Source organism: Balaenoptera musculus, chromosome 3 (assembly GCF_009873245.2).
Source record: "Balaenoptera musculus isolate JJ_BM4_2016_0621 chromosome 3, mBalMus1.pri.v3, whole genome shotgun sequence".
Classification (NCBI taxonomy): domain Eukaryota; kingdom Metazoa; phylum Chordata; class Mammalia; order Artiodactyla; family Balaenopteridae; genus Balaenoptera; species Balaenoptera musculus.
Window position 1 is genome coordinate 531,368 of NC_045787.1, and position 19,518 is coordinate 550,885.

General features: G+C 53.9%; 1 protein-coding gene across 1 annotated transcript; it reads left to right on the plus strand.

Moving 5' to 3' along the window:
• Positions 1 to 29: 29 nt before the first annotated feature.
• Positions 30 to 14,517, plus strand: TRIP13 (thyroid hormone receptor interactor 13). The gene is made up of 13 exons (XM_036849331.1): positions 30 to 266; positions 1,089 to 1,254; positions 1,349 to 1,478; positions 2,183 to 2,238; positions 3,039 to 3,129; positions 4,377 to 4,449; positions 7,096 to 7,159; positions 7,956 to 8,042; positions 8,253 to 8,359; positions 10,019 to 10,172; positions 12,076 to 12,188; positions 13,182 to 13,251; positions 13,567 to 14,517. Exons 1-13 carry the CDS (start codon positions 175 to 177, stop codon positions 13,660 to 13,662), a joined length of 1,299 nt encoding a protein of 432 aa, XP_036705226.1. The 5' UTR covers positions 30 to 174; the 3' UTR covers positions 13,663 to 14,517.
• Positions 14,518 to 19,518: the final 5,001 nt, after the last annotated feature.

The window sequence follows — 19,518 nt, forward strand, 5'->3', positions numbered from 1 at the left end:
GGCGCCGGCGCTTCCGGGTCAGGGGACGGGACGCTGCGCGCGGCAGGTTCGAAGCGCGGGCGCGGCCGGAGGGCTGAGGCTGCTGCGGTGGCGGCGGCGGTGGCGGCGGCGTGGGGCGAGAGGCGGCGGCGGCCGCGGTCCGGCCCGGTCCTCTCGGCTTCCGGCGGCGGCGCCATGGACGAGGCCGTGGGCGACCTGAAGCAGGCGCTGCCCTGCGTGGCCGAGGCGCCGACCGTCCATGTGGAGGTCCACCAGCGGAGCGGCAGGTGAGCCGGGCCCCGAGCCGACCGCGGCGCAACCCCGACCTGACAACACCCGACCTCGACCCGCTCCCCCGAGCCTGACCCCGACCAGATCCCGCCCTGACAGGAGCCGACTCCGATCCCGAGGCGGACTCCGGCCCGGCCCCGGCCCCGGCCCCAGCCGAGCCCGGGAACGCCGGGCTCTGGGACGGCCGGTCGCAGGAGTTCCGAGTCTGGGGAAACGGCCCTGACCCCGCACCCTCGCCCGCAGTCCCGACCCCCGGCGAACCCTGTCTGGCCTCGGTGGGCGGGGAGGGGCCGGGGCGCCGGGGGTGCCGGTGGCGGGCGAGGGGCGCCTGCGGGCGGCGGGGGGGGGTGGTTCTCTAGGGGCAGCCGAAGGGCCTGCGAGGTCTGGGAAGCAGCGGGCAGGGGGCTGAAGGGGGACCGCAGCTCACGGCCTCGTTGCCCGCCGCCGCAGCTTGGGGCTTCCAGTCTCCGTTAATCACAGCCCTGTCATTGCGCCTGCGCTTTGCGGGCTTCACGGTGGGCCTCGCGTTGTCCAGCACAGCTCCAGCGTAGTGACTGACCTCCAGGAGCCCAGGGTGGCACCGACTCTTGCCGTCGCCCCTTCTCCGGATGGGGACCTGGGGCACAGAGCCCTTGGGCGGCTTCCCCAGGTCACGAGGAGTCCGCGCAGGTCTGCTCCCCAGGCAGGCCCTCCTGCCTGCCCTCTTCACTGCTGCCCTTTTCCCTGTTCCGCCTGTTTGTTTTTTTTTTAAATCACTTACTGTTAAAATGTTGGTTTTTAACTCAGACCTGATTTACACGTTTTGTTTGCTTTCCTAGCACTGCAAAAAAAGAAGATCTAAAGCTGAGTGTTAGAAAGCTCCTCAACAGGCATAATATCGTGTTTGGCGATTACGCGTGGACTGAGTTTGATGAGCCTTTTCTGACCAGAAATGTGCAGTCTGTGTCCATTGTTGACACGGAATTAAAGGCTAAAGATCCACAGGTAACTTACTAATTCTCAGTGGCCCCGTGAACGTGCACTTGTTGTTTTGAGAGGGTGTTGTGTAGATTTATTTGATGTTTCCTTCTCATCGCAGCCCATTGATTTGAGCACGTGCACCATTGCACTTCACATCTTCCAGCTGAATGAAGATGGCCCCAGCAGTGAAAATCTGGAGGAAGAGACAGAAAATATAATTGCAGCAAACCATTGGGTGCTGCCTGCAGGTACCTGTGACAGTAACAGTAGGCAGAGCATGCCGAGAATGGGAGGTCGGAGGATGGCACGCGCCTTGGGCTTGTCAAGGAGGTTTTGTCCGCTGTGTAGAATTTTAGAATGTTTTATCTCTTATGAAATAGAAAGTATATCACGACAGAGAAAGGTAGAAATTTCCAGTTTGAACCTATTTGGATGGATCCCTCAAAGACAGTGCTAATTGAGAATTACACTGGTGCTCTTCTCTCCTGCCCAATTGGTCAGTCTTGCTGGACCACTCCTTTCTCCTGCCTTCTCGATGCTCCTCTGTGAACTTTGCCGATGGGGTCTAGCAGGCAGAATCCTGCTTCTAATCCGGGTTAGGCTTGATGTCCTAACGACTAGAATAGACCTGCCGCTCAGCTCTGCCGGAATGGCGGCTCGTGGGGAGAGTGGTGGGTTCAGGGTCTGTGTTGTGTCCGAGCACAGGTCCACAAAGACAGGTGTACAGAATAATATGACAAAGAGGTTAATTACCTATTCAAAGCCACGTGCGACTGCCATTTATTCAACATCTTTAATTTTAAGAACAATTTTAAAAGTCTGGCTTCCCGGTAACCAGAATTTTAGCTTACCGCGTGTGGAGCAGTGGAGGGCATCAGCGGCTCAGGGCAGACCAAACCAGTAGGTGCAAGGCTTCCTTTCCTAAAATTAGGTTTTTGTTTTATTCTCTCAGCTGAATTCCATGGGCTTTGGGACAGCCTGGTGTATGATGTGGAAGTCAAATCTCACGTGAGTTGTGCATTTTTCCCAAAAGACCCCATTATTTGAAGTAGAATCATTATTGTGTCACTCTCTAGCACTCCTTAACTCAGATGGGCTTTTGTGAACACTGCTTACCAGCAGCCCATGTCCTGGATTTCTGTCCTGTGGGATTGCTCCTGAGTGGAGCTGCCCTCCGGGGAGTTCCCCTTGGGAGAAGGGGGAGTGTTGGGAGGGTGAAGACCACTTGCACTGGGTCTCACGCTTGGTGTGACCAAGCACGTGCACAGGGTCACTCCGTGGGCTGAGGAGGCAGTGCCGAGGGGCAGACTGAGCAGGTGGGCAGGTCTGAGCAGGTTCCAACGTGTCTGAACCCCCTTCAAGGGGAAGAGTCCTTCTGCACGCCGGGGGGACACTAGGGGTCTGTCCCCACCACCCCTCATCACCCCAGGCTCCTCTAGGCAGCCACAGTGGACCGCAGAGCCCCGGCTCTTGTTCTTTCAGTGAATGGGCCGTGTGCTGGTCCACTGCTGTGTCCCAGAGGAAGGAGCTCACTCTTACTTGGCGTGTCCCTCAGTTGTTTTGTGTGTCGTTGGCATTTTAAATAAAAGTGATCTTCGTGTTCACCTTTTATCCTTAAAACAGTAACAGCCAGCGCTTGTCCTCTTATATCTCAAGTTACCGTCTGAGTTGAAAGCCTGTAGGTGTCTGGCAAGCGTCTGGCCATGGCAGTCTCTGAAGACTCCCGTCGCTCTGCTCATTTAGGGCACGTTCAGCGGAACCTTCGCCTTGCCGGGGACTTTATCTGTATTTTTCCTTTCTCCACTCAGCTCCTTGACTATGTGATGACAACTTTACTGTTTTCAGACAAGAAGGTCGACAGCAATCTCATCACCTGGAACCGGGTGGTGCTGCTTCATGGTAAAGCATTACAGCTTTGTTTGACAAGATAAACTGCGTGAAACCAGGCTTCTACTCGTGCCTTTGTCCTCCTGCGAGAGTTGCAGCTGCTTTTTTCTGCTGGGGCCGGAGTTGTCCTAGAGCGTCCTCCTCTGTGAAGCCAGTCGGGCTCACGCTCGCGGGGCTTTGGTTACTTGACCCTTTGTTTGGCAGCCACCTGGTTATGCCTTGTGACTTTTTATACTATTATTAAACTTTTCAAATACCTGCCTCATTTTCCGATCGGTTATGGACTCCTCAGGATAGCAGTTGCCTTGTGTTTCTTCATAGTATCCTTAGAGCTTCCCTTGATGGGTAATGAACTGCAAATGCCACACTTTACAGGACTCTGGCTAGTTCTTGGAGGAGAATGCTGGGTTTTCTTTCTTAATGTCCCTGGAGAGAAAAGAATCGAGAGAAAACCCCAATTACAGTGAAGTAGGAACTATAATTAAAAGGGTAATTAGCCTCTTTATACAATAAAGATTGTAGGCTTGTATACAACTTTAAGAAATCAATGTCTTTTAAATAGCATATATTCTGGCAGATTGTCTTAATACCAGGGTCAGACTAGGCAATCGAGAGGTGTTTTAATTAGTGCAGTACATTACTTCCATTTAGAATTGGTTGTATATTTACTCTTAAACTATGGAAAATGCAGAAAATCAGAGTTGAATGTGTCAGCATTTTCTCTTGGATGGGTTCATGCTTCCACATCAGTTACCTCAGAGTTCCTGCAAAACACTGTGCTAAGTGACACACACTCAGGACACAAGCCCTCGCCTTACCGCTCTCCCTGTGTAGTGTGGCGTTCGGGCCCACGTCCAGGTAACGAGTGAAAGATGGTGGTTCCGTGGGCTTCAGAAAGAGCAAACGTCAGTGCCTTCAGGGTCCTGATGGTTACCAGGAAAAGTGTGTTTGACCTTTGAAAGGTGGATTTTCATAATCAGTGGATTTCATAGAGGATGTGTGGGGACGAGGAGGATGTCAGTGTAGATGTGGACAAACGTGGAGCGGATTGTGGGCCAGGAGGCATACTTGGTGATGTTTTCTAGCATTTACACCACTAGCAGATTTCTTTGTAAGTTCATAAGCGGTAATTGTGGTAATAACATTCGTAGCACTGAAGTCTGTTTGTTATCTTATATCCTGTGGATAATGCAACTACTGTTTAACAAATTTGTTATAGCACTGACTTAAAAACATAATTTGCTTGCATTTTGTTACAGGTCCTCCAGGAACTGGAAAAACATCCCTGTGTAAAGCTTTAGCCCAGAAATTGACCATCAGACTCTCAAGCAGGTAACTTCGGTAATTTGAGAGAGGAGAGCCACAGAAGTGGGTTTGCTGGGTTTTCAATTACAACAACGGAAACTGTTTTTATTTTTAAATCATTTTACATGAATAGTAGGTCTCTGTCTTTCAACGTAAATTAACGAATTCCTCTGTACTCAGCGTTGTCTTGAGTCATGATTCCAGTCTTTTTAAACGTGTTGAGACTTGCTTTATGACCAGCACGTGGTCTCTCCTGGTGACTGCCACCCCACGTGCACTTAGGACGTGTTTCTGCTCTCGCTGGGCCGACGGTCCCACGTGTGTTGGCTCCGGACGCTTGATGCCCATGCTCGCTGATCATCTGTCTGCTGTTCTGTCGCCTCCTGGGAGGACTGTCCAAGCCTGGCGCCGGGTTTGTCTGTTCCTCCTTGAGTTTTGGCAGTTTTGGGGCTTATGGTTTTATCACACTTAGGGAATATTTGGCTGTTACCTTTTCCACTAGTTCCCCTGCGCTCGGCGTTTGTTTACATGTTAGACTGCCTGATGTCCCACAGGCCGCTGATGTGCTCTTCTGGTGTTTTCAGGTTTTTAAAATTTTCTGTCTGTGTTTCATTTTGGATAGTTTTCTGCAGTAGACGATCTGTTTTTAATTCTGTTCAGTGAAATTTTCGTTTCTGGTAGTGTATTTTTCTTTGGAGACTCTGTTTGGTTCCTTTTATACTTGCATTTCTTGTCCCATTGTGCTCTTGGTAAATCCTGGGGTAAGTGTATGATAGCTGTCTTATGCTCTGTCTACCAAGTCCATTGTCACTATCACCTGGGTCTGGTTACGGGACACATGTTTCTGCTTCTTGGCGTGTCAGGTAATTTTTGATTGAATGTGGACGTTACGATTCCAAGCATCTGGATTCTGTGGTCGGTCTTTAATGACTGCTGGGTTTTGTTCTGGCAGGCGTTTGTGTGCTTGTCTTTGGTGTGATCCTTTTTGAGGTCTCTTTTTAAGCTTTGTTCGAGAGGGGTCTTGATGTGGTCTAGGCTTAACGCTCAGGTGGGGCCCTTCTCGGGTCTCAGTTGAGCCCCTGGATGAGCAGCGAGTACTCTGCACCTTGGCTGTTGGGGCCTTGAACACTCCTGGCCTGTGAGCGCCAGGGTTTCCCTACTCACACACACCACATATCCAGGAAAGACTCCAGGGCCCCGTGATGGTTTCTGGAGCTTTATTCCTGTGTATCCCCCTCCTCTCTGGAACCCTGCTCTGTAGCCTCCAGACACCTCAGGCTCCTTGAACTCTGGCCTCTGTCTCCTCGACTCGCCTGATGGCCACTCTTCTTGGGTCCCCCCCACGGTCGCTGTTGGAAGGTGCTCCAGGCAGGAAGTCAGGGCGGTCGCGCTCGCCCCATTGCCCTCCTCTCGGGTCACCGACCTCCAGAGCTGTCGTCCAGTGCCTGTCACAGACGTTGTTTCATCTGTTCTGACTGGTTTTCTAGTTGGTTAAAGCAGAAGGTAAATATGATCCCTGTTGATCCAGTATGACCAGAAGAGGAAATCCTGTGAGATTTACTTTTAAATCTATTTTGTTTTCAAAAATGTCTTATAAGTAGGGAAATTGCTTTATTTCAACCCTTTTTTTATGTTTAGTAATTTGGCCTTGGTCTTTACATAGTGAAATGCATCTGTGTTTTGAAGACCTCTTAAGGGCAGTTTCCTAAGCCACCAGAGGGGGAGGTGTTATTACAAGAAATGTAACTTTTCCAGTACAAAGATCTGGAAATCTGTACTTATTTTGTGGCAAAAAGAAGCCTTAGAAAGTCTCTTTCGCCCACTTCACTTAATATTCAAAATGCTTTATGATTAATTTTGTTTAATAGTCAACCCGATCCGTATTCATTAGGTTGTCTGTCTCCCCCTTCTCCTGTTTTGTTAAACAGAATTAGTAAATGGTCTTTTTCAACTGGAAAATTAATGATACTTTTTAAAAGTAATTCTTTTTCTTCTGTGGACTTTTGACATGAAAGAAACTGTGAGGAGGACCGGGGAGTTAGCTTTTCTCGGGCCTGTTTCCTGTTCGATTTTAGTCAGAACTGAGTGCATCCAGATCTCTTACCACCTCCTTGGTGGATAGAGTGTTAGTGCTGGACTTCAGTCGGTATGTGTTCAGGTTCCCTTTTGAGCTTTCCAGGGCTCTAGGTTTGCAGGAAGTGATTTTGTGCCAGAAAACAAATTGTCACATTCTTTACGGTTTTGTGGAAGGAGGAAAAAATGTTCCGCTCTGGCCAAAAAATTTTTCAATGCTTGTGTTTTGATTTGTTTGCTGTGTTAGTGCAGGTAATGCTTTTTCAATATGGAAGTGTAAATTATAAGCAGATTTAAAATGAGAGGGATTTTATTCTTGCTTTAATTCAAATGAAGATACTGTTCAGTTCGAGAAACTTAATTTGCTCCATCTAGAACTATTGACGGTGATGCATCTTGTTAGATTTTTCGTAATTTTTAGTATATAGCTTGCGAGGTCGATCGGTCGTGTGTCAGTGGCTGTAATGATTTAACAAAGTAGCCGTTCTCAACCTGCTGGGCATTTGAGAGATGTTGCATTAATGAGGTGGAGGCGGCTGCCGCTGCGGAGGCTGCGGACCGATTTGTAACAACTGCTGTGACTCTTTTTTCCCGTCTTAGGTACCGGTATGGCCAGTTAATCGAAATAAACAGCCACAGCCTGTTCTCTAAGTGGTTTTCAGAAGTAAGTGTTAGTACGAATTCCAGTTCTCTCGATTGTCAGCCATGCGGTTGAAAAGTTGTCCGGTAGATTAGGCAAACTTTCTCCTCCAAAAGCTTTAGGAGAGAAAGAGGTGAAATGGGAAATGGGAAAGTGACAAGGAGCTGACTTTGCGGTCAGAGAAAACTTCCAGAGCTCAGCGGTAACTTGGAAATAGTCTGACGCCTCTGCCCGTCACATCCAGACCTCTGACTGGGTGGGACAGGAAGTTCAGTGTAACGTTAAGAGGGAGGGGTCTGCCTTCTAACGGGGCGGCACCCCTCAGCGGAGCATGCGCTTGGGGCTTGAGCCTCGTTCACCGTCTGTGACCTGAGGGACTCCAGCCAGGTGATGTCACAGGTGCCCCTCACCTCTGAAAGGCTCTGCCGCGGGCACCTGTGTCAGGAGGTCCCCCTGGTGGGTGGTGAGTGGGGACAGGGAGTGCCCATAAGGGGTGCACCGGGCCGGTTTGCACGCGAGACCCAGGCTGTCCTGGTCGTGAGGACAACTGGGAAGGGAAAGGAGGGAAGACAGGGGGGCCAAGGTGCGAGTCACCTGAGCTGTGCATGCATCCCTGGCCCACGAAGCCAGGAGGGAGGGCATCTGGGTTCTCTGCAGACCTGGCTTCTCTGGTTCAGGGAGTTTTCCGAGGGGCCGTCAGGAGACGGTGGGCTCGTGCGGCCACCTGGGGTCAGAGCAAAGCCAGGTGGGGACAGTGGGCACGTGTGCACCAGGCAGCTTGATGAGTGCAAGTGGGTAATAAAGAGTGTTTTGCTTCCAGAGTGGCAAGCTGGTAACTAGGATGTTCCAGAAGATTCAGGACTTAATTGATGACAAAGATGCTCTGGTGTTTGTGCTGATTGACGAGGTACGTGTGTTCAGACTTTAAACCTGTGACTGGAGGAGGCTCGAGACTAAGGGGCCTCGTAAATCGCTGGGGCGGGTCCAGCCCCCGCAGGCTCCGTGCCCTGCAGTCCTTGCCCCACGGGCACCCCTCTCATCAGGCTCACGGTGCAGGTGCGCGTGCCCACACCTGCGTCTGCCCAGCTGACAACGCCCCATTGCTCCGTCCCTACAGGTGGAGAGCCTAACGGCCGCCCGCAATGCCTGCAGGGCGGGTGCCGAGCCTTCGGATGCCATCCGCGTAGTCAACGCCGTGTTGACCCAAATCGATCAGATCAAAAGGTAACGCTGTGCACAGCGGGCTTGCGTGAGAAGCACGGACACCGCCCAGCCTTACTCCCAGCTTTTCTAGCTAAGAACGCATCTGGCACTGAGCGTGGGCTCTGTCTTCTCCACATTTGAGGCAGCTTGTACTAAATGCATGTTTTAGAAATTAAGTTTTTTTTCTTTATTAAAGTATTAAAAATGCAAAACAAACCTTGGGTGTGGGGAGGATGTGTGCCCTGCAGAGAAGCAAAATGTAGTGTCTGAGTTAGTGCCAGCAGGACCTGGCGGTGGCGGTCGTTGAAGGGCCGGCACCGGGCGGGTGGGGCGCCAGCTGCTCGCCCTTCACGGGGCCGGGTTTCGCGTGTCCGCGGTCCAGCCTCGCACTCCAGGCCTGCGGCCAGTGTGCCCAAAGCCGATCCAGCTCTAGGGGGCGACTCCTGACGCACGAGAAGCCCCGTCTGCTCTGTGCGGTGGTTCTCCCGTTGCCCTCCACGTGCCGCGCTCAGAAGTGGGTCTGCTGAGTGGAGCGCCGTGAGCTACGCCGTGCTGTGTCAGACTTGACCCTGGCCGTCACGGTGTTCTTCACAGCGGAGAACGTCTGCATTGTCTGTTGGGGTCAGCTGCAGGCGTCCCTTGCTTCTTCTGCAAGCGAACTTTGTGTGAGGTGTAGACCCTCTTGTCTCTGCCTCCTCACCCCACACCCCCGCTCTTCGGTCTGGTTTCTCCCCCTGCCACCGCCCCCTCGTCCACCCCAGCGCTTCGTGCGGAACCGTCCGCGGCATTCGGCCCCCGGGGGCCCCTCCCTCTCTCCGCTCTCCTGACCGCTCAGTTCCTGCTGCCAGCGTCGCCCCGGCATCTCTGGGTGGGAGGAGGGGCCTGCGCTCCCGCCCTGCTCACGGTTCTGGTGGGCGAGCCTCCATTGAAGACCTGTACGTCCACACAGTCCCCGGCCCTCATTCGGCCCAGAAACCCCAACTCCCTGCGGTTCCCATTGCCCTGATGGCCTTGCTGCGCACCCACTGCTCAAGGCAGAAGATGGGGCCCCGGACCACCCCCGTCACTCCGGGAGGAGTGGAGACTGGGGCTCTGGTTTGTCTCTCACCCCGCTCACCTCACGCTGCCTCTGTGCGGGTCTGACCGTTTGTGAAAAGCCCGAGCCCCGGACGAGGGGGTCCCAGCGGCGTGTGTGCGCCCTCCGCGCAGCCTGGGCTCACCAGCCTCCTGGCCCGTGTGCCCGCCCCGCCCCGGGCTCACCCTGCTCACCCTGCAGAGGGCTGTGTACCTGTGCATGGCCGTGCCCAGGCAGGCGGGAGTGTAGGTGCTGGGGGCTCGGGGGCGCGCGCAGAGGTGAGGGGTTCGCCGTGGGTGGAAGGCAGGGGGATGTCAAGCAGGGGCCCGGGAGAGCTTTCCGGGAGGCAGGGGAGCGACCAGGGCACGGCCCGGGGAGGGTCTGCTGTGTTGCAGCCAGGAAAACCTGGCAGGAGTTGGGGATCAGGCAGGAGCTTCGGAAGGCCTCGCGGGCAGGTGTGCGGAGGGGGAGTGTAGCCGGCTGAAGGGCGCTGGCTGAATGCCCGGGACCTTGGCGGCCGTCTGTCCTGACGCTCCTCGTGTCGGGTCAGGTGTGGTCGAGTCCCTACGGCATGGGGTGACCGGTCCTCACCTCTCTGTCCGCAGGCACTCCAACGTGGTGATCCTGACCACTTCCAACATCACGGAGAGGATCGACGTGGCCTTCGTGGACAGAGCTGACATCAGGCAGTACATTGGGCCGCCCTCCGCAGCAGCCATTTTCAGAATCTACCTCTCCTGCCTGGAAGAACTGATGAGGGTACCTTGGTTTTTTTCTCTCTGTCCTAATCAGTAGATTTCTTATGTTTTCTTGACTCGCTGACGTAGCCTAATACATCTGGTTCCAATGTAGAATGAGGTCTCTCAACCTGACATCAATCATCTCCTGAGACTGAAAGTTACAATTGTTGGGGACTTCCCTGGTGGTCCAGTGGTTAAGGCTCCGTGTTTCCACTGCATGGGGTGAGGGTTCGATCCCTGGTCGGGGAGCTAAAATCCCACGGGCCACGTGGTGAGGCCAAAAAAAAAAAGCTACAGTTGTTGTATCTGCAGGTTGAGTGAATAGTCGAAATCACAGCCACTGGTCCAGTATTTTGCTGATCATCATGGTGGTTTGATCTGCTGATCTGCAAGGTGCCGAGTGAGTAGGGGTGTGGGCCTGTCCCGGACCTCATGGCCTTTGCAAGTGACCTGCTCTCTGGGCCTCGATTTCCTCCCCTGAGAGAGGAAGAACCGTAGTGGTCCTGGTTCACAGGGAGGTCACCAGACTGGAGGTCGTAGTTCACAGGGAGGTCGTCGGCTGCAGTGTTGGCGGCCCCAGGTTCTACCGTCAGCGCGAGCACAGCGGCAGCGAGCGCATTCATGTTCACAGTCTGCCTCTCGCGAGTCGGTCTCAGGGCCTGCGTGTGCCCGTGGGCGGTAACCAATGCAGCCAGCAAATGGGGATGTATACAGCGATCGCCAGGCTGGCATCCTTGTAACCGGCTGGGGGATGGGACCGCTGCCTGCACCACAGAGGGGGGGCCCCAGCGTCCTCACAAGGGTGACCCGGCCTCTGACAGGGACGGGAGCTGGTCTCCGCCCCGGGTGCGCTGTCCAGGCGCGCGGGCCCTCCTGCTTTCCCGTGCCTTGGGGGGCGGGGTGGGGCGTGGGGCTTTGACGTGGTGCCGCCGTTTAGGAGCCTGTGTGGTGGGGATCCTGCTGGAGGCCCCCGGGTGCCTTCCCAGGGTGCCGCGTCGTGCTGTGCTGCGAGTCTGGGGGCTGCCCTGAGGTTTCGCCAGGCGTTCGGACGTTTTCTGGGGAGCCGAGTGCCTGGAGCAGGTGTCGTTTCTTAGACGGTTTATGGGAAATGAAGACATTCCGATGTGGCGGAGGTTTGGCCGGCCCTGAAGGCTGTCGGCGAGGGACTGTGGCCCCGCGCTGTCAGGAGCCCGCTGGACGGCTCAGGTCCCTGGGGGGTCCGCGGAGGCCGCAGGGAGCCTGAGGGAGTGTCACGCAGTCAGGTGGGAAGGTCAGAACACACCCAGCACAGACCCTGTTGCTTAGTTTTACCTACGACCCCCACCAGCCCTCCCAAATGTGCAGCCAGACCTCTCCTTTCTCCTCTCGTGGCTCCTGAATCGGACGGTGTGGCAGCGTCAGCGTGGCAGCCTGACAGTTTAGCGCGGGTGCTTGGGAAGGAGCGTCCCACGTGCAGACACGTGGTCTGGGAGGTGAACTCTAGGACCCGGGTCCATGGTCAGTTAGAGGCTGTCTGTCATTCCACCAAATGAGTCTTGATTTTAAAACAGTGAACAGAGACCCTCCTTGAAAGGCTGGCCAAGTCCAGCTCCAGGGCCCAACTCTGTCCGTTGTGGGGTGTGACGCATGGTCGAAACTGAATACCGGGCTGGATGCAACACCTCTGAGTTCCTCCCACCTGACACGTGCTGAGGACATGCTTTGCCCACAGGAGCAGAAGGGGCTGAGCCGCTGTGGCTTCTGAGACATGTTTTGCTGTCTGTATTCTTGCCTTTGTTAGAAGCAGCGGGGCTGTGTGAGAGAGCTGCTTCCTGGGGCCCGTGCAGGTCCAATGGCCCTACTTGGATTTCTGAGATGTGATGTGGAGTGTGTCTGCCGTCTAAGTGCTGTCCCCGTTGCTGACCCTCCCTCTGTCCCCGCAGTGTCAGATCATATACCCTCGCCAGCAGCTGCTGACCCTCCGCGAGCTGGAGATGATCGGCTTCATTGAAAACAACGTGTCCAAGTTGAGCCTCCTTCTGAGTGAAATTTCAAGGTGAGCACTGACCTCACTTTAGTAACCAAGAGAAGCCCGTTTGCTTTGGGATTGGCGGGGAGGCCGTCGTAACTGCCTGCGGCAGCCGGGGTGGTAGTTTGGGGTCAGACGGCAGGGGCTTGATCCCGAGGCATCGCACACGCGCCAGAAGCCCCCTAGCCTCCCCGACCCTGGGCTCCTGGGCAGGAGGGTGGAGGGCAGCTGCCCTCCTGCCTCCTAGACGTGACAGTGGACCGTGAACAAAGTGCTGCCCTTGTATCTGGAAAGACGTTCAGATTAAGGCTCTCTTTGACGCATTACTGATTCCTTAAGCAGTATCTGTTAAACTTTTACAAATTGGCAAGAAAATAAAATGGACGCTTTTGCTTTGATAAGCAAACAGTTAAACAATTAAACAATTACGGCGCTAGGCTTGGTGCTTTGGGAAATAAAGGAAAGCGGTCCAGCTGCCTGGGCACCGAGGGACACGTAACACGTGAGCATCGAGAATCGTGGGCAACGCCTGCTCAAGGCCCAGGCTGGTAGCGCTTTCAAGTTCTCAGATGGCCTTGGTGATCAAGGGAAGCTGGGAAATGGAGCAGAGCCCCGAAGGACCGTTAGAATTTGCATAAACTGGAGAGAAATCAGGAAGGCTGCGGGCGCCCTTAGGTGGGCTGAGCTGCAGACACCAGCTGGTGGCGCTGGCGGGGCCTGGGGGGTGGAGTCACTACCGGTTGGAGAGATTTAGTTAAAGTGGCTGAGGTGGGACAGAGGAGAGCAGTTCAGAGACTTGGGCAAAAATTCACTAAGACGTGAACCAGCCCGGTTCCCGGGGGAGCCGTTGCTGCCAGCCGTGTGCCCACCTCACTGTGCTCCTTGCGAGGCCGTGGGTGGCATCAGGACCCTGTCCTGGCCCCCCTCGAGGGGCTCTGGGGGAGGGACGTGCAGGGTCTAGTCCGGAAACATGCAGCGGTCCGTGTGGAGTTGACGCCCTGAGTGTGGTCACGTTCACAGGAAGAGTGAGGGCCTCAGCGGCCGTGTCCTGAGGAAACTCCCTCTTCTGGCTCACGCTCTGTACATCCAGGTGAGTCCCCGGCCGAGCTCCGCCTCCGGGCCCTGTTCCGCCGCCGCCCGCTCTGTCCAGCAGGGTGCGGCCTCGCTGAGAGTCCCACTTGCCACCATCGGGGTCTCTGCCTCATTTCACGTTTCCAAAGCGACGGGCTCCTGGGGCAGTGGGGGGGGGCGGCCGTGTGTCTGCTCAGCCCTCGCTGGCACGTCGAGCGCTCCCGTGCAGGCCCTCCCTGCCTGCTCGGAGGTGCTTGTGCCCTGGCGGGGGTCGGGCGCTGCCGGGCGGCCCCTCCGAGGACGAGAACCCGCACGCTGCCGTCTGTCTTTGCAGGCCCCCAGCGTCACCATCGAGGGCTTCCTCCAGGCCCTGTCTCTGGCCGTGGACAAGCAGTTTGAGGACAGGGAGAAGCTCTCGTCGTGCGTGTGACCTGGCGCCCCCGTCTGCGTTCTCGGTGAGCGCACAGCAGGGAGGCGACAGGCTTCTCTCACAGCAGCGCCCGCCCGGCAATCTCCGAGCCCGTGGCTGAGCCTTGCCGGCCAGAAACCCACAGACCGGTGGTGTTCAAGAAGCGTGTTATATTTACGTACTTTTAAACGCGTGTTAGAAGACAAACAGCCTGTCGTTTTCTCTGTTTTAAAAGACGATCATCTGAGCTCTGTGTCTCTTTGTAGAGAACCGTCTAGATGTCCTTATTCTAGCCTGGCTCCAGTTGATTGGGCCCAAAATGCTGACAAGTTTTGTTTAAAAAAGATGACTAATGTAAGTTTTATAGAAGCGAAGCAGAAACTACATTGCCTTAAATAAGAATGTAATCATAGCATTAAAAGAGAAGTACACATCACTCAAGGCAAGGCAGCATTTGCTTCCTGCTGTGAGCTTGTTTGGTTTAGTGCAGACATTTCGGAGACTGATGACTAGGAAAAACCTGTTCCTATGTTAACAGAAATCGAGAAGAAAATTCTAGGGCAGGTGCTCTTCTCAGTAAGCAGACAGGCTGCACTTGCAGGGGAGGAGCAGCTGACGCGGGGCAAGCCTCCCTGGTGTCCAGTGCAGGCCGGCATTTCGGGGACGTTTCACGGTCAGTCACGGCTCAAATGCAGATTGATGTTAACAGGTGTAAAATACATTGGCCAATAATGGATGTATTCCACAGAATATCGTGTTTGTTGCTTTCATCTCATACTAAAATAAATTTCATATTAGTGTTTCGTATACATTTTTAAAAGAACACGTTACCTTTTGTCACAGAACTTCTTAAGTATTAAAATTGTTTTTCCAAAATTTTCTCATTTTGATTCTCTTATCACTCTCAAATGCTTTGAGTTTTATTTTAAAATTACTCACACGATCACTTGACTTTTAGCCTGTTTTACGCCTTGAGGTGAAGGTGCATCGTCTGCAGGTGGCTGTGCAGCCCAGGGAGGCCTGGGGTCAGGGCTGGGCTGGGGGTGGGAGGACCCGAGTTTCCGCCCCTGGGCCGTCGGCCGTGCTTGGCTCCGGGTCAGATCCAGGACCAGAGTGACTGCGGCCCTGGGGCCAGGCCTGGCTCTGTGGTCTCCTCAAGACCCTGAAATAGGGTGAAAGTGGCGTCTGTGGGCCCTGGGGTCAGAAGACGGGAGGGGTGCTCCACGCTCCAGGGTTGCTACTGAAGTGCCCAGCGTCCAGGTGTCCAGGTGGGAGGAGAGGGGAGCCCGGGGCCGGGCCGGTGCAGAGGCATAGACAGATGAGCGCGGGGGCAGCGGGGGAGGGAAGCCCCGAGAGGGGCGGCGGGGCCTGTGACACGGGTCTGAGGGGGCTCCGCCGGGCCGTTTCCCAGGACGTGGGTACGTCTGCCGCCGCCGCCTCTGGGCACCAGGGGGCAGCGCTGCTCCGCGGGACGGACAGCAGGGGCTCCGGGTTCAGCCAGGGCCCCGGGGCGGGGCGAGAGTGGTCAGCAGAGACGGCCAGCCTTGCCCCGCGCTCCTGTTCAGGCGCTCTGGCCTCCTCCCCACCCCCGCCATGTGTGCCCGTGCCCACGGGACATCGGCACCTGCGTGCCAGCCAGGTGGGGGCGGGAACACGGATGCTCCGCGCCCGTCCTGCCTCCTCAGGCCCCAGCTCACTCGGGGGGGGGGGCGGGCCGGGCCCCCCAGGCAGAGGGCGCAGACCCCGGGCGCCTCACCGGGCACAGGCTGTCGTGGGCACGTCCTGGGCCGCGGCCAAAAGCCCGAGACGCGAGTGGCCGGGCCCTGGGGCCAGGGTGGGTCCGCGCGGCCCACCCCGTGGGGACAGGTTCCTGTGCGGCGGTGAGGCTGCAGAGCGCTGGCCCCGGGAGGCCCGCCGGACACAGCGCCCGCTGGCCAGGCCTCTCCTGAGCCCCCGGCCCGACCCCTCAGCCGGAGGGGTGCCCTGCGGGAGAGGACGCGGACACGGGGCCGGACGGAGCAGAACTTCCCGGGCAGGATGACCTGGAGCACGAGGCGACGGGGATGGCGAGGGCGATTCTCACGGTCACACCACCGAGGAGCCAGGCGCTGAGCCGAGGGCGCCGGGGCCGCAGCCCCTCCACCCGGCTTGGAGGTGGCACCCAGCAGAAAGGCCCCAGGAGCAAGCTGACCTGCCCCTCCCGAGCCTGGAGGCCCTTCTGTGGAGGCCGTGGTTCCAGCCCGAGGGCCCGTGACTCCAGCGAAGCGGTGCCCCAGGGCGGCGGCTCCTGTCACCATGGCAACGCGGTGGCAGCCTCTCTCTGAGGGCTGAAGTGTCCTTTGTGATGGGGAGGTGGGTTTCCATCCCCTGAGTTCTGATTTCCGACTCTAACTTCCTCCCTCGACCATCTGCTTACTGTTCAGGACAGGAAATATTTTGTTCTCAGTCACCTTGTATCATTCAGAACTGGAACCTTCTTTCTCTCTCACCTGAGCTGTCACTTACGGATGGAAACCTTTATTCTCTATCATCTCCAGATTTATCTATTCTGACCGGAAACCTTCTCTTTCTCTAACGTGAGTTAGCCTTTGTTCCTGAACGCTTCTTTGTTTATAATCTGGGTTCGCATTTGTTATTGGAAACCTTCCTCCTCTATCAATCACCTCAGTTAGAATTTACGACAAGACAGTTTCTTCCCCTGCCACCCGAGTCATTATTACTGACTGGAAACCTTCTTCATTATCACTTGCGTCGTCATCTGTGACTGCAAACCTTCTTCCTCTGTCCCCCGACGTCGTTCACAACGCGAAGGCTCTTTTCTCTTTCAGAGAATCATCACTTCTCAGGGGAATCCTTTCTTTCTGTATCACCTGGGCTGTCTGTGGCTGCCTTCTCAGTCGCTCGATGTGCCTCTGTGACAAGCGGTCTTCTGTCTGGACCACCTGAGTTACGATTTATGATCAGGAAACTTCTTTCTGCGTCACCTGACTTGGGTTTTATGACTGCAAAGGTTTTTGTCGCCTGAGTGACCATTTATGACTAGAAACTTCGCCCTGTGTCACGGTAGTTACCACTTAGGGCTGGAGACCGTATTTATCTGTCTCCTGATTTAGCATTAGTGACTGGAGGTCATCTCTTTCTACCCCCGGTGTTGTCACTTATGACTGGAAACTGTCTTTCACCATCACCTGAGCTATCATTCCTGACTGGAAACTTTTCTTTTTTACTAGTTTTGAGCAGCAACCTTCAGTTTTGCCCCCTGAGTTGTCATTTGTGACTGTTATCCTTCTTCCTCTGGCCCCCAAACCCTCATTTACGACAGGACGTCTTCTGTCCTGTCACCTGAGTCATCACATAAGGCTGGAACATTTCCTTCTCTGTGACCCTGTTACCTTCGTGACGGACAGTCTTCTTTTTCTGTGATCTGAGTTATCGTTTGTGATGGAAACCTCTTTTTTTTTATGCTGTTGGTTACCATTTACGGCTGGAAACCTTCTTTCTCTATTGCCTGGTTATCATTCATGACTGAAGATTTTTCTCCCCTGATTGATCATTTATGACTGAAAAATCTTCTTTCTCCATAATTTATGACTGGTACCTTGTCTCTTTATCACCTGACATCATTCAGGCCTGGAAACCTTCCTTCTCTCTCACCTGAGTTATCATTTATGAGTGAAACCTTTTTTCTCTGTCACCTGAACTATCACTAATTATTGGAAACCTTTCTTTTTCTGTCTTATTTATGACTAGAAACCTTTTCTCTATCGCCTTAGTTCTCTATTTTGACTAGGAACCTTCTTTCTGTATCACCTGAATGATTATTTATGACTGGAAACCTTTCTTTCTCTATAAAAGTCTTCATTTGTGACTCAAAACCTTCTTCTCTAGCTTATGAATTGTTACTATAACTGGAAGTGTTCTTTCCCTATCACCTGAGTTACAATTTTTGACTGAAAACATTTCATTTTCTCTCACCTGAGTTTCTCTATCACCTGACTTATTATTTACAACTGGAAGCACTCTTTCTCTATCATATGATTTATCTTTTATGACTTGAATCATTCTTTCTCTATATCACCTGAGTAGTAAATTATAATGGAAACCTTTGTCTGTCTCATACTAGTTACCATTTATGACTGGAAATCTTCTTTCTCCATTTCCTGAATTATCATTTATGACAAATTTTTTCTCTTTCGCCCAAGTTATCACTTATGGCTGGAAAACCTTCCTTTCCATCATCAGATTTATCCTTTACGTGTAGGAACTCTCTCCATATCACCTGGTATCATCATCTTTCTCTGTCGTGTGTTTTCTCCTTCATGACTGGAGTTTTCCCTTCTCTGTCACTCCACTTATTGTTTATGACACGAAACCTCCTCCCCTGTCTCCTGAGTTACCATGTAAGACTGGAAAACTTCTTTCTTTTTGACCTTAGTTTTCATTTATGAGTGGAATTCTTTTTCAATCTCTTGATTATCATTTACGATGGAAACATTTTTTTTTTCTGTGACCATGGTTGTTATTTATGACTAGATACTCCTTAGTTGTAAGCATCTCTTTAGTTACAATTTATGACTGCAACTTTTCCCTCAAACATCTGAATGATCATTTCTGAAGTAATATTTTCTTTCTCTATCACCTTGGGTATAATTTATGACTTCAAATCTTACTTCCCTATCTACCGAGTACTTATTTTTGACTGGACGCTTTCATTCTCTAACACCTGAGTTATCATTTATGACTGGAAACCTTCTTTCTCTACACCTGCCTTATCAGTTCTGACCGAAAACATGTTCCCCTGGGATCATGTTCCCCTGTGATCAGGTTCCCCTGCACTACGTTCCCCTGTGATTTAGTTCCCCTGCACTACGTTCCCCTGTGATTTAGTTCCCCTGTGACTATGTCCCCCTGTGATTATGTTCCCCTGTTACTATGTCCCCCTGTGATTATGTTCCCCTGTAACTATGTCCGCCTGTGATTATGTTCCCCTGTAACTATGTCCCCCTGTGATTATGTTCCCCTGGGACTGTGTCCCCCTGTGATTTAGTTCCCCTGTAGCTATGTCCCCCTGTGATTATGTTCCCCTGGGACTGTGTTCCCCCGAGCTATGTTCCCCTGTTTGTCCGGTTCCACCACGTTTCTCCATGAGGCTGTGAGGCTGGTGCTGGGATGCAGTTGGGCAGGTGTCCCTGGCTCCGGGCTGTGCTGCTCTGTGTGGGCTCTGAGCATCCCCTCTGCCCTTGTCGGGTGGCCTGAACCCCAAAGGCTCTCTTCACATCACCAGCACTTTTGCTGTTTGGGTAGGTGCCAGGCCTGCCACCATCCTGCTCCAATTTCTCTGAGGACGTTTATTATGTGCTTTTTAAGTTCACTATCCAGCTGTCCCACCTCATCTGCCTCTGTGGGCCACGTGGCATGTCCTTTGCTTTATCAGGGCCGCCCTCCTTGGCTGTGCCTCCTTGGTCATTTTTGACACCCTGAGTCCGAGTCCTGGGGTTGTGTGTGTCCCGGGGTTGGTAGTGTGGCGGAGACCGAGGCTGCTTCTCAGGCACCCCTGCCTCTCGCCTCCCGTCCAGGCCCTGTGAGGCGGCCATGCTCACTGCAGGCCCCGCTGTGCACACAGACTCTGGGGCGGGCGCTGCGGCCAGGTTGACTCGTCGCCACCCCCCTTAAGCTCACAACAGCTCCAAAGGCATCTCAGCTCCTCCAACAGCCTGGTGGGGGGGGGCGCACCAGCGGCTCCGCATGGGCCTCTCATGGCGGAAGGTCCGGAGTGGGAACCAGATTCTCTCTGGGCAGAGACCTCAGCACCTCATGTCTATCCAGTGCTTTTCAGACTTTAAAAAATCCACGAGGATTCCCTGCTGGCGCAGTGGT

Coding starts and splice junctions, on each gene's coding strand:
- TRIP13 (XM_036849331.1), top strand. CDS start 175: ATGGACGAGGCCGTGGGCGACCTGAAGCAGGCGCTGCCCTGCGTGGCC. Junction 4,450..7,095: donor ACCATCAGACTCTCAAGCAG/GTAACTTCGGTA, acceptor TTCCCGTCTTAG/GTACCGGTATGGCCAGTTAA. Junction 13,252..13,566: donor CTCACGCTCTGTACATCCAG/GTGAGTCCCCGG, acceptor CTGTCTTTGCAG/GCCCCCAGCGTCACCATCGA.